Here is a 14,035-nt window from a genome sequence, read left to right as displayed (position 1 = left end):
GCGGCAAGTGATTCTAAATAAGCAGAGTCACTGGCAAAGCAAAAACTATACACTAAATAGCCAATATCCACTGCAATATTGTCTACCTTGTCTGGAACTGTTAACCCCTTCAGTGCCCGCCCCTTTCCCCGCCCTGTGCCGGCCGTTGCATTAGCGGGCGGGGTTTATGACGAGCTGGTCTCGTCATGGGCACAGCGCAACCGCGGCCCATGACGAGACCAGCTCGTCACGGGCATTGAAGAGGTTAACTCTCAAGATTTTGATTATTGCTAATACAGCACTGTATGAGCACGCTCCTTTAAAAATACATTTAAAAAACGTTATCACAAAAAATTACAAAGAACCAATTGCAACGCAGTAACATCAAATTAACAGTGCTCAGCCACAGTTTATTCAGCCTGCAGGGAAAACAACAATAAATGGATACACTTCAACAACTCTATTATTAAAACTGTGAACCTAGTGTTTCTGTAAAACAATTGCTAGACATTAAACATCAGCACCCACAGAAGGTGTGGTTTCACAAGTGAATATTTAAATGTAGAACCGTGCTTAAGTCAAACATTTTACGGAAAACACCTTAACTATTACTGTACTATATACTATCATTCATTGACTTTTAGCAACAAGGAGCACACTGTACTACCCAGCACAGGCAAACCTTAGGAATCCAGCATCGCATAGAAGGGCATTATGAAAGAACACAAGCAAGACTCACTGTTTGTAAGGTAGGACTGAGAGCCCAAGGATATCAGGAAGGGTTGGACTACAAAAAGACCTCACTTATGGGGACAGCCAGGCTAAAATGGAAAATGTGCAAGAGAGTAGGACTTATCAATACAGCAGTCTATCTGGAGGTGTTACTAGTGCTCAACTTGCAAACAAGACCTGAGGAAACCATTCCTAGCAGATCCCCCCAATAGTTCTCCAGGCATCAACTACAGTGCAGAGACCAATATCTGTGACATTTTATGAAAAAGTCAGGCAATTTACCCAGCCACTATTTAAACTTGGGCATACAAAGCAAATACCACCATGGAACACTGTGCAGTGTGGCCAATATGCTAGGCAAGCCGAGATGTTTTCTGTAGTCTGTGGAAAATATATTAGGCACCGCGCTACTTGGAAAGGATTCTATAACATTGCAACATTATGTGCTCTCTTAACAAGTTTTACAAACACATTCATCATTCATGATCACATCGCACCATTGGTGCACCTCTGTTTTCCACCATCACTGATGAAGCATTCAAACAGAAATATTAGACTAATCAGCACACCATATTCGAAAATCAGGAGTGAGGAAATAAGAGTTTAGTTTGTGCGATCCTATTCAATGTCTATTAGATGGATTGTACATGTTTATACCCAGTTGCACACTGGTGACAGGAACCAAGCAGTTCAGTATTCAATAAGGGAGGGCATTTACCAGACCATTAAAATAGCACATCAGGTACGGGAGGATGAGGAGGTTGGGGTCAAGGGAGGGCAGGGGACGGTTCAACGGTGGTTCCATAAATCTGTATATTGCGCAGTATGCCTCTCCAGCCAATTATACAACTGGAAATCGGATGTGGCTAAACCTTAATGGTGATTAGTAAATCAGATCTCAGTGAGCCCTCCTCCTCCTTTCCCATCACAGGGGACAAATCATGGTGAATTCAAAACTATCGGACAGGAGGTGGTTTTGTACTTATGCAATGGTATACAAGAAATAGAATGAAACATCCTGGGGAGCAATAGGATTTTGACCCTTAACCATTACAAGCAAAGGACACGCATTCCAGAGTCAACAATCTCCCCAACTTCCACATAACCTTTAAAAAATGTTTTAACTGAAACTCCCAGAATAAATATTTCTACTATATACATCTAAGTATACCATCAGAGACCAAGTCATACACAGAGTATGGGATAAAAACCTGCAACAGTTAATTCTGACACGACACTGCACGCATAGTATCCCACAGCAAGAATGAACAAAAGTGTATTTATGTAAGTATCCATAACAAATAGCGGCAGATCATATGAAGACTGCAATAGTGCTCCAGCTAACCAAGACTGCCCACGCGTGTGTGAGGCGCATTGAGATGTAGTAGTCCATGGTCATGGAATTCAGGCATTGATTATGGGTCAGGAGAGGGCAAAAGAAGAAGACAGCCCTAGAGTTTGTCCCAAAAGTGAGGAGCACTCCTATTTGGATATGTGGTGGAGCGTAGGACGGGAGGAACTAAAACCAGTGACAAGGGTGGCAAGAAAACAGAAGAACGTCCACAGAGAAGAGAATGCAAACAGTGAGGAAAACCATTTGGATCACCTTTGAGTTGGAGGGTGGCACTCATTGAAACTTAAGGGAGCACAAGAGTTCTAAATGCATTGTGCATCTTAGCACTAGATAGCTCATGGCAGTGCATTAAGCCAAACACAATACCTTTATGGTCCAGTGTAGGCTCACTAAGCCTGATGTGATATCGGCCTATCTGTAGGATACAGTGAAGGACGGCTTCTGCATGGATTCATTTCATACTGCTCTACCAATATTCTGCTAACCCTGCCCAAATAAAAGTCTACACTTTAACTTACAAATTGTCCCCCCATTTTTGCACAGTGATAAAAATATGATCTGGTATTCCCCATGCCACATACGTTTATCTGCATCCCACTGCCGGAAGGCTGCAGGTAGTAGCTCAACACAAGGAAAACAGCAACAAGGGCAGGAGGAATCCCTGCGTAGCACTTTGCTAGTTAAGAAGGCAAATGGCAATATCTAGCTTGTGAAGGCCCATAGTTGAGTAGTACACCGTCCTGATATTTTATGTAGCCACAGTCCCCAAGCCAAATTTCCACCGGATCACCCACAAATATGGCCACTTGTTGGAATCAAACCCTTCTCAGCATTATGGAGGACAGAAAAGCCCAGGATGAACGTTTATAGTAAAATAAACTTACCATTCCTTTGTTACAAACATTACGCCCATCAATCGAGCCAATATTGTATTTTTAGTCTTAAGCAGGAAGATTCATTTGTAGGTTAACAAATGCTTCTCTTTGCATGGAAAGCCAGCTCATGTTTGATAAAACTGCTAGGACGTGGTCTACCTAGGTTACCTGCTTGACGCAAGTAACTATATTTAAAAAGTGTTAGTTACAGATGTTAATTGTTCTTGTAAGAGGCCACTCGCCTTCTCAATGAGGTGCCCGAATAAGGAAAACCACAAATGGTTTACGAGATTTGAAAAACTGTACTTCTTGTCGGTTCTTTTTTTATTTCTTAATTTTGCAAAAGTGCACTAAATAAATAAACGTAAACAAAGAAAATGTTCACCAGACTAAAGAAATATGTTATAGAACCTCAAAGTACAAAACAGCAACTTCGTTTTCTTGCTGTGCGTAAACAGGCACATCCTGCAAAGGCGAAATGAAGAGAAAACTATGCCGGTTATTTCCTTGCCCTTTGTTTTGGCCTTCCTGTACAAGAATAAAATCTCTTTTACACGCATCTCCTTCAATTAGAAATGTTAGCCAAAGTACTCAAAGAGCAGGAAAGCATAACAAAAGAAGCAACACTGATGACAGAAGCGAAAATACATCATTTGGAGGAAAAAATAAATCAGCAGAGTGGAAAATCATCAAGGTGTTGCACACAGGACATGCCAACACAATTATAGACATGCTATGGATAGTTACTCTAACAAATGTAAAGTATATCATAATTCAATAAAACGTTGATGCTGAAGTACATTAATATAACTTTCTGCTTATTTGTCCGAGTAAAAAAAGATGTAATTTGTATGGTGCATGTCATTCAAACATTTTACTGATGGTAACTCAAGAGTCCGGAAATAGCAATAGGTTTGATAAATTAATTTGGCTGTCAGCTGTGATTACAAACTACACTAAATGTTAGTGTCTAAAAATGAAATTATCGCAATATATTCAACGATTTATCTTTTGTATAAATTGAGCTGGTGCAAGAGAGTGTGCGTTACTTTAACCCTTCCTCTTCCGACTTTCCCTTCTAGAATTCAGGGGAAGTGCCAATGTGACTCACCCCAAACCCCATTTTGCTACTATGAACACCCTAATGCCTTTCTAGAGACTCTTCCCTCCTCCATCTTTCCTTTTGCTCATCCCAAACCTCATCTTACTACAATGATCTCCCAAATAACACTTTCGAGACCCTCCCCTCTTCTATCCCTCCACTCTCCTATACTAATCCACCACTAATCCCATTTGTGTTCTGGAGTAGCGTGCGACTCTCCAAAAAGCGCATAGACGCCTCTTCAGTGTGTGTATGGGAAGCAGTCTGATTATATTCCAGGTTGTGTGGAGATCAAAGACTATGACTGTCTCAAAATCCAAGGCACAGACCTACAATTCTATGCTGCAACAGGAGATGCTACCCGTGCATGGTAGTGGACATGTACCTAATCCAGCAAAGGAAGAGGTGGTTAGGAGGTAGCAGATGTTATCAGCAGTATCAAGGACCAGCGCCTTTAGACGCCTCTTTGCCTGTGATAGGCATACGACCATAGCACAGTCAACTCTCCTAGCAAGCAAAGTTATCATGGCAGACCGAACTCAGCACAGAGAAGAATGAGGGAAGAAACCTTGATCAAGTCAAACAGCTACCGCAGCATGGCCGGAAACAATGTAGTAGAAAAAAAGAGCCAGCAACTTTCCCAAAAAACCCACCTTCTGCAAAACATCTCTTGTGTGCAACACCAAGGCAAGCTGGCTCCTTACGATTTCTGCGGAAGACTGGTAGATTATAATACCGGACTGATAACACCAGAATGATGTTCAAAGTCTTTACAGTGATGCTTAAAGCACGCTCGTCACCCTATCTCGATTTTAATAAAAAAAAAAAAAAAAAACATTTAGTACTTGAATTTTAGCGCACTCTGATGATTCCCAAAAGTCGAATGTTAAACCTTGGGTACAAGTCTTTCGTTGGTTCTCTCAGACAGGAAGCAAAGTTATCAAATATTTAGATTCTGAAAGAACAAGTTACTTACCTTTGGTAACGCTTTTTAGGTGGATACAGTATCTGCCTGTGCATTCCTCACCTTGTGAATATCCTTTGCGCCAGCATTCTTCGGAAATGTTTCCGTAGCTCTCCACGCAGACGAGGCTGCCATGAAGTCACGGCTCCGCGCGCAACTCCGTGTGACGTCACTGGAGCCATAAGAGGACCACATCGGCGTGATGACGTCAGTTGCCCCCATTTTTTCTGTGCCAAGAGGCAAAACGGGAGGACCGACCACATAGAAAATGCATACATAGACCACAGTATTCAAACAAATACACATAATGTAAAGTGAAAGAACAAGCCAAAACTAATACAAGCAGAGGCATTACACAAACAAAATTAAACCACATATTAAAGAATCTCTCTTTTAAGGTATAAAAGGGTGGACAATGGGGAGGCGGGTGGGTCAGTGAGGAATCCACAGGCAGATACTGTATCCACCAGAAAAAGCGTTACCGAAGGTAAGTAACTTGTTCTTCTGATGGATACATCTGCCTGTGGATTCCTCACCTTGTGAATAGAATCCCACAGCAGTCCCACTCACGGAGGAGGGTGTCCACCCTTCTATACCAAAAAATCCTGCAAAGCAGAGCGCACAAAGTGGCCATCCCTCCTCACCTCAGAGTCTAAGCAGTAATGCTTCGCGAAAGTGTGGAGGGAGGCCCAAGTTGTGGCTTTACATATGTCTAAAACAGGAACACCTCTAGAAAATGCAGAAGTAGACGATTTAGCCCTGGTGGAATGAGCTCTAATGCCTACAGGAGGCTCCTTACCAGCCAGGGAATAGCATATCTTGATGCACAAGATGATCCACCTGGATAAAGTGCGCTTGTGCACCGCCTTGCCTCTCATACGACCAGCATAACCAACAAAGAACTGGTCATCTTGACGGAAGTCCTTTGTTCTATCCAAATAGAAGCTAATCACACTCTTTGGATCCAAACGATGAAGTCTTTCCTCTTCCTTGGAAGGGTGAGGCGGAGGATAGAAAGTAGGAAGGGTAATGGACTGACCCAGATGGAAGGGAGTTACCACCTTGGGCAGAAAAGCAGCCTTGGTCCTGAGAACCATCTTTTCAGCATGTAAGGTCAAGAAAGGAGGCTTTGAATTCAAAGCTTGAAGCTCACTCACCCTCCTTACCGAGGTGATAGCAATTAGAAAGACAGTTTTAAAAGTGAGCAGTCTCAAAGGACAACTATGCATAGGCTCAAAAGTAGAACCCATCAGAAAGGTTAATACCGAATTCAAATCCCACTGGGGCATAATAAAAGGAGTGGGTGCGAACAAATTAGAGAGCCCCTTAATGAATCTTAAAACTACTGGAGACTTAAAAAGAGACGGCTGATCAGGCAAACAAAGAAAAGCAGACAAGGCCGATAAATATCCCTTAACAGTGGCTACAGCAAGACCCTGCTGAGCCAAATGAAGGGAAAAACTAAGAACATCAGAAAGATGAGCCTTCAAAGGATCAACGGATTTCTCTCCACACCACTTAACAAACTTCGACCACCTAGAAGAGTAGATAGACTTGGTAGAGTGTCGCCTGGCAGATAAAATAACATCCACCACGTCAGGCGGGAGAGGAAAAGAATTCAGGTTGCCCCGCTCAATCTCCAGGCATGAAGATGAAGGCTCTGGAGGTGGGGGTGTAGAACCTGCCCCTCCGACTGCGCGAGGAGGTCTACCCTGAGAGGGAAACGGAGCGGAGGGTGCGATGAAAGGTGAAGAAGGTCTGTATACCACACCCTTCTTGCCCAATCCTTGGTGATCAAGATGACTTGGGCATGGTCTTGGCGAATCTTCCTCAGAACCTGAGGAATCAAGGGTATGGGAGGAAACGCGTAAAGGAGTTGTGAACTCTAACTCAACTGAAACGCGTCCCCCAACGCCCCCTGCATCGGAAACTGGAGACTGCAGAATGACGGGCAGTGTGCGTTCTCTTGAGTGGCAAACGGGTCCATCCGAGGAGACCCCCACGTCCGGAAGATGTGTTGAACTACCTCTGGATGAAGCCTCCGCTCGTGGTTGGGGGAAAACTGCAGACTGAGACTGTCCGCACGTACGTTCAACACCACGGCCAGATGATTTGCTAACAAGCAAATCTGATGATCCTGAGCCCAGGACCAGAGTCGCAACGCTTCTCTGCAGAGACGAAACAACCCTACTCCTCCCTGCTTGTTGACATACCACATCGCGGCAGTGTTGTCCGTCAGAACTTGAACCGACTGACCGCGAAGGGAAGGGAGAAATGCCTTGAGTGCCAAACATATCGCTCGCAATTCCTGAAGATTGATATGAGACAATCTTTCTTCTGGAGACAAAAGACCCTTGATCTCCAGATCCCCCAGATGAGCACCCCACCCAAGGGTAGAGGCATCCGTTATCACTGTGGCCACCGCTGGAGGAAGATGAAAGGGCTTTCCTTGAGACAGATTGCCCTCCACGCTCCACCAAGACAGATCTGCTGTAGCTTCGCTGGAAATCCTGACAGACTACCCGAGATCTCCGTTGTGCTGATACCACTGCCGGCGGAGGCACCACTGGAGCGCCCTCATGTGCCAGCGTGCATGGTTGACCAACAGAATGCAGGGGGCAAACAGACCGAGCAGGCGAAGGACCTTCAGAACTGGAACAACCGCTCCATTGTAAAACAAGGGAATTATCTCCTGAATGTCGAGAACCCTATGCGGAGGAGGAAAAGCTCGCCACACAGTGGTATCCATTACCGCTTCTATGAACAGGTTGCGCTGAGAGGGCACTAGGTGAGACTTTGGTACATTTATCGAAAAACCCAATTTGAACAACAGCTGGGTTGTCACCTGCAGATGACGGCGCACCATCTCTGGAGACCCTGCTTTCAATAGCCAGTCGTCCAGGTAGGGGAAAACAGGAATCCCCGACCTCCTGAGATGGGCAGCCACCACCACCATCACCTTGGTGAAGACTCGAGGCGCAGTAGTAAGACAAAACGGAAGGACCGCAAACTGGTAGTGTTGCGACTCAACCGTAAAGCAGAGATACTTCCTGTGCGACTTCAGGATTGGGATGTGAAAATACGCATCTTGTAAGTCAATGGACACCATGCAGTCCTCGTGCTGCAGCGCTTGAAGAACCTGCGATAGGGTGAGCATCTTGAATTTCACCTGTTTGAGAAAAAGATTCAAGTTTCTGAGATCCAGGATTGGACGCAATCGCCCATCCTTTTTGGGAAAAATACCAGGAGTAGCATCCCTGACCCCTTTCCTGCTCCGGGACCACCTCTATCGCACCTTTTTGCAACAGGGCCACAACCTCCTCCTGAAGGAGAAGCAAATTATCCTTCGTGCAAAAACCTTGGCATGGAGGAGGGAATTCCCTGAAGGTGAGGGCGTACCCATTTTCCACAAGATCCAGAACCCAGAGGTCTGAAGTAATTGACTTCCAATCTCGTAGAAAATGGGTAAGCCGACCCGCCACCGGACCTACATGATCCACGATGGCGGATCTAGGGCTGCTTTCCTGTATTACCAGGAGGGAAGGGGAGGTGGAGGAAGAGGAGTTGGAGGGATGATGTACGGCTCCACGTTGTCGGCCCCTGCCTTTACCCCTAAAGGACTTGTACAAGGGGTTCTGTTGTTGCTGCTGATGTTGAGGTTGTTTGTAATTCTGAAAGGAAGGCCTCCCAAAACCTCTGTACCTTCTGAACCCAAAACCTCTTGACTGCGTTTGCAGACCCAAAGACTTCGCAGTGGCCCTACTGTCCTTAAATCTTTGTAAGGCTGTATCAGCCTTATCCCCAAAGAGTCTAGCCCCATCAAAAGGCAGATCAATAAGTGCCGCCTGGACATCAGGAGAGAATCCCGAAGACCTCAACCACGCATTCCTACAAGCTGCAACAGATGACCCCATCACCCTTGCAACAGAATCCGCAGTGTCCAGGCCCGACTGGATGACCTGGCGAGACGCATCCTGAGAGTCCGCCAACACCTCACTAAGATTTCCTCTGTCCTCCTCAGAAAGCTTTGGAAGAATCAGTTTGGCGGAATCCATCAAAGCATGAATGTATCTACCCAGAAGGCAGGTGGCATTGGTAGATTTCAAGGCCATGCTAGCTGAAGAAAAGATCTTTTTAGCATACTGATCTAATTTCTTGGAGTCTCTATCAGCAGGAGCCTGAGGGAACGTCCCTGTGAACTGCTTCGAACATGAAGCCTGAACCACCAAGCTCTCAGGAGAGGGGTGGGTGAAAGGAACGCTGGATCCCCAGGAGCAGGCCTATTACTTCGCGATACAGACCTTGAAACAGCAGGCGCAGAAAGAGAGTTGCGCCAAACCTCCAGAATGGGCTCTGTGAGTGCATCATTAAAAGGTAGGAGCGGTTCCACCACTGAAGAAGGAGAATGAAGCACCTCTGTAAGAAGATTCGGCTTATACTCCGCAATAGGAAGTTGTAAATCCAAAAGGCCAGTCACCTTCTTAATAACAGCTCCTTTGAGGGAGAAGCCTTCTGAGAGACGAAGTCCGACTCTGGAGAAACATCAAGTCCACTTGCCTCACACAAGTCCTCAAACACATCCTCAGTGTCGTAGACCTCTCCTTCCTCCCTTTCCTCTAGGTACTGCTCCTCCTCTAGCAACCTCTGGGCCTCTCTCCTTGAACGCATCTTCGGCAGCGGCGTCGATGGAGCCCCAGGCGGCGCCGATGGCGCCGCACGCGGCTTCGAAGGTACCAGGAGCGGCATCGAAGGAGGACCCGTAACTGGAGCCGACTGAATTCGAGCTCCACGAGACAGAGCCGGAGATTGCTCATACGGCGTCGACATTCTCGGAGCCGGAAAATGCCAGTACGGTGTCGCTGGCATGAAGGGCACAAAGGGGTCCTGTGGATACTGCTGAGACACACCCAAATTGAACGCCAACTGACCCATGGGACCCAAAGGTGCACCAGAGGTGAACGAAGCCCTGTGGAAAACACCATACATCGCATTCAAAAAATGCGAAGGATCCGAACCTGGCGCCGGAAACTGAGGATTCAGGATCCACACGAGGCACCGCTGGATTTGGAGCCACTGGTGTCACAGGCGGAGCCACTGGATTCACAGGCGGAGCCGCTGGAGTCTTATCATTCACAGGACAGAACACACCCTCTGCCACCGGAGAAAACCTCGGCGGCGTCAACCTCTCAGGAGTCCCCTTGTAGGACGGGGAATGACCTGGAGTTGCCTGAGGAGACACCGAAGGAGAAGGTGAAACAAAGTCTTTAACACGGCATCGAGGGGCAGGAGAAGGCGACGTCGAGAAGCATGCCTCCTCTTCTTCTTATGTTTCCTTTTGGATTCGTGCGAAGCCGATGACCCAGACTTTGCCCGTTTTCGACTCCTTTTCTCTTTTTTTGCTTTGGCCATATAGAGTTTGGCCTCGCTCTCCTTCAGGGCCTTTGGGTTCATCTTCCTGCAGGAAGAACAGTCCTCGACTTTGTGATCAGATGACAAGCACCACAGACAGTCATCATGCGGGCCAGTAATAGACATGTGACTTCCGCATTCCCTACAAGGCTTGAAACCAGACTTCCTTGGCCCAGACATGACAAAGGAGAAACAGTTACAAAGTATCCAACGAAGAATGGAGAGTCCTTGAAAAAACACAGTTCGCGTTGCAGCGCAGAAAAAAAGGAACTGACGTCATCACGCAGACGTGGTCCTCCTATGGCTCCAGTGACGTCACGCGGAGTCACGTGCGGAGCCGTGACTTCACGACGGCCTCGTCGGCGTGGAAAGCTACGAAAAAAATTCCGAAGAATGCTGGCGCAAGGGATATTCACAAGGTGAGGAATCCACAGGCAGATGTATCCATCAGAAACATAAATACTGAAATATGTATGGACAGCTTAACACCCCCTCACATAAGAAAACTTCCCTTTGTAATCTCTTTTAGAACTCATTTTAAACAGCAAATAACTCTAAATACCAAACCTAACAACTTCAAAACCAATTAAATTATGAAACACAGCTAATAAGATTATCAGGATTAACACGAAAACGTTCACATTGCAAATGTTGCCGAGTAAGATAGCGCCTGAAACATCGCTCGTTTATTTTAGTTACCCCTTTTGTCTTAAATTAAAGAAGGACAGTGTGCCTTGATTCATACAATCTGATTCATCTCATCTTTTAGCTCCAACTACAGTCAAAACTTTGAAGAGCCATGCTCAAAAATAGTAACTAAAACATGATAAAAAGTTCGATACACTGGGGGTTTTGTGCACCAATATTTGAAAAAAACAAAAATTCTATGTTGCAGTCTATTAAAGGACCAAAAGTAATGTAAGAAACACAACAAACCATATCATGTTTAATTTGAACTAACAAAAATATTATGCTAACTAAAGTGTAATTTCTCTAAATACAAAAATATTAATTTAAATATATATTTTCAACATATTATAATACTTTTTTTGTTTTGTGTGTACACTATATCAGCAGGTATCACTTTGAGTCACATTGTACTACTGCTGTATACATGTTTGGATATACATTTTCTGCAGGCAATACACAACAACCAGAATGTAATATTTATCTGCACAGTTTAAGATCAGATGAACAATGGTGGGACTTAGATCGGGACTTGTTATTTTCTAATGTGCTGTATAATATCGTTTCCGTAGTGCTAGGCAACACACATGACATTTACCCATGATGCTAAAGTATAATACATACGTTTTAAAAAGTAACTGCAACAGTTTCAAGCACTACAAACATTAAAAAATCAGAATAGAGGCCAGTGAAGTATACTATTACCTCAACTTTAATAAACCTTGAGTCACAACCCATACAGCCGTATTAGTATTTATGATTCGGGGATTAAAAACAATTCTTGCATTTTCAATGCATTATATTTTTTTCAGATGAGCATTATGTGTAAATATAAAAACAAATCTTTAAAAACATCATACAATAATAAAAATGCATTCATAACATTTACAGTACCTTTTCACTAAAAGCTAAAATGTTTCCATTCAAGGAAGTCACAATAATTATGTATATGTTTCAGAGAGTAAGTCATCAATACAAATAAAATGGTATGAGTTGTTAATTGCCCAAACATCACAACAGTTAAACAAATTTCACACCATCATTTCCAACAGTTAATCTTGAAGAAAGGGTAGAAGGTAAGGTTATGAGATAGTTTGTTCTGGAGAAGAGGGGAGTGGAGACTAGTTTTGCAGTATCAAGGAAGTGGCTGGCAGTGTGCTCAGCAAGATAAATGCTCACCATTGAAACCTGCCTTGATCTAGAAGTTAAAAGTTTGAATCCTGCGATGAAAGCTTAAAACTTTCATACTTCAAAGGTCAATAAACTGAGTTACCAGTAAAATGGGGACTAGCAGCACTTGTTATTTATTGCACTTAGTCACTGCAGGAGACTGGTGGGGAGAACATGGTATTCTTATTTAACAAATAAAGGCACCTTCACTTTTAACAATCAAAAACAAATATCCTCTGCAAACACCTACTTCAGTCCTGCATCAATTCGCCAACTAATTCAATGCCAGAGTATAGCTATTAACAGGAACATTACAAATGAACAGAATCCAATTTTCATCCCCAACAGTTCCAAGCAAAACCTCACCTCATCATCTAGACAGAGTCCTTCAATACATGACTAAGTTAAATGCAGATAACTTTCAATAATGTTAAACCATCACAAATTAGTGGAAAATACGAAGAAAATCGTGCGTCAGAGTGACGCCTCCAAACACATACACACATTGTAATGATTTCATCACATTTAATTGAGAGGAAGATTTATATTCACAAATTAATTTTTTTTTTTTTATCAAGAAAAGGTAAAAGTACTCCTATAAAAGAAAAATACATAAAATATACGGCCATTTTCTTCATTTCGTTTGAGAAAAAAAGGCAGAGTTACGACATTTAAAAAGCAAACTATCCTCTATACAACTCAAATTATGCTCTAAGTGGTCCACAAGAAAGGAAGTACCCTCTGCACAAAATATGGATAAAATAATGAAATGTTCCATAATCTATTGCGTTTAGTAAAAAAAAGTACTCTAAAACAAGCATTCTTAGTACACATCTGAAACGCACTTTCTCAGATAGTCTAATTCTTAGTGTATTTCACGTGTATACTAGTCTGTACCACAAGTAACTGCTGCAGGAACATTTTGATGGATGGATAGAAACAATAATATCATACGTAATTTATTTTTAAAGTTTACTTATAAACTTGTGCCTTTTTCTTGGTTTGTGTGGCTTTATACTTGTGTAAAGCCAGTATTCGTAAGCAAGGGCACTTGCACTAGTGTAGCCCACAGCAGCAGGGAATACAAAATATGGTCCAAAAGTCTTAAACTGCATCAACTCAGGATTACACAACCAATACCAAAGTGTATTATCATTCATTCATAAGGACAAAACACATTTCAAGGCTGCTGTGGAGGAAAAAGAGATGACAGAGAAAGCAACAGAATATGGCCAGTCTGTAACACTTCTTCGCACTCAAAAACCAATTGAAATCATATGATTGCTACAGATAAACAAAACAATAACTTAAAACAAAAGAAACATAAAGACCAAATACCAACTAAGTGATAAGAATGAATCTATACAATGTGAATCAATGACAGAAATAAATACGTACGCAACGTCTAAACTTTTCGAAACAAGTCGTAGCAATAGACATCGTTTAAGTAGTCAGGTATTTGAACCTTTGTCAGAAGTAATCTCGATCTTGAGACACTTTTACAAACACATTTTCAATAAAAGAAATATTCGACCATGCCCTCAACCAAAGAAGACATAGTCCAACTTACTTGCACTCGCCTGGTTTGTGGCAGCCTCCGTGCAGTAAATCACATCCTTGTTTACAAATGGCTGTAAAGAAAAAATAGTTTTTGACTTAGTCTTAGCTGTGCAAATAAAGTCAATTACTTTTGTACAATTATAGATTGTACCCAAAATAACATATAGAAATATTCAGATATATGTATACAATCCAAAGGTGCA

The 14,035-nt window shown here is 43.3% G+C and overlaps 1 protein-coding gene across 2 annotated transcripts in view; it reads right to left on the bottom strand.

Moving 5' to 3' along the window:
- JAG2 (jagged canonical Notch ligand 2) overlaps nt 1-14,035 on the bottom strand; it is a 294,764-nt gene that overhangs the window by 136,562 nt on the left and 144,167 nt on the right. For both annotated transcript variants that reach the window (XM_085626226.1, XM_085626227.1), the window contains exon 5: nt 13,843-13,903. In XM_085626226.1, coding sequence (XP_085482352.1) covers nt 13,843-13,903 — 61 coding nt within the window. The remainder of the gene's footprint in view (nt 1-13,842; nt 13,904-14,035) is intronic.

The sequence above is a fragment of the Triturus cristatus genome, chromosome 9 (assembly GCF_964204655.1).
Source record: "Triturus cristatus chromosome 9, aTriCri1.1, whole genome shotgun sequence".
NCBI lineage: Eukaryota > Metazoa > Chordata > Amphibia > Caudata > Salamandridae > Triturus > Triturus cristatus.
The sequence above is the reverse complement of the archived record's forward strand: the minus strand, read 5'-3'. Positions and strand labels throughout refer to the sequence as shown.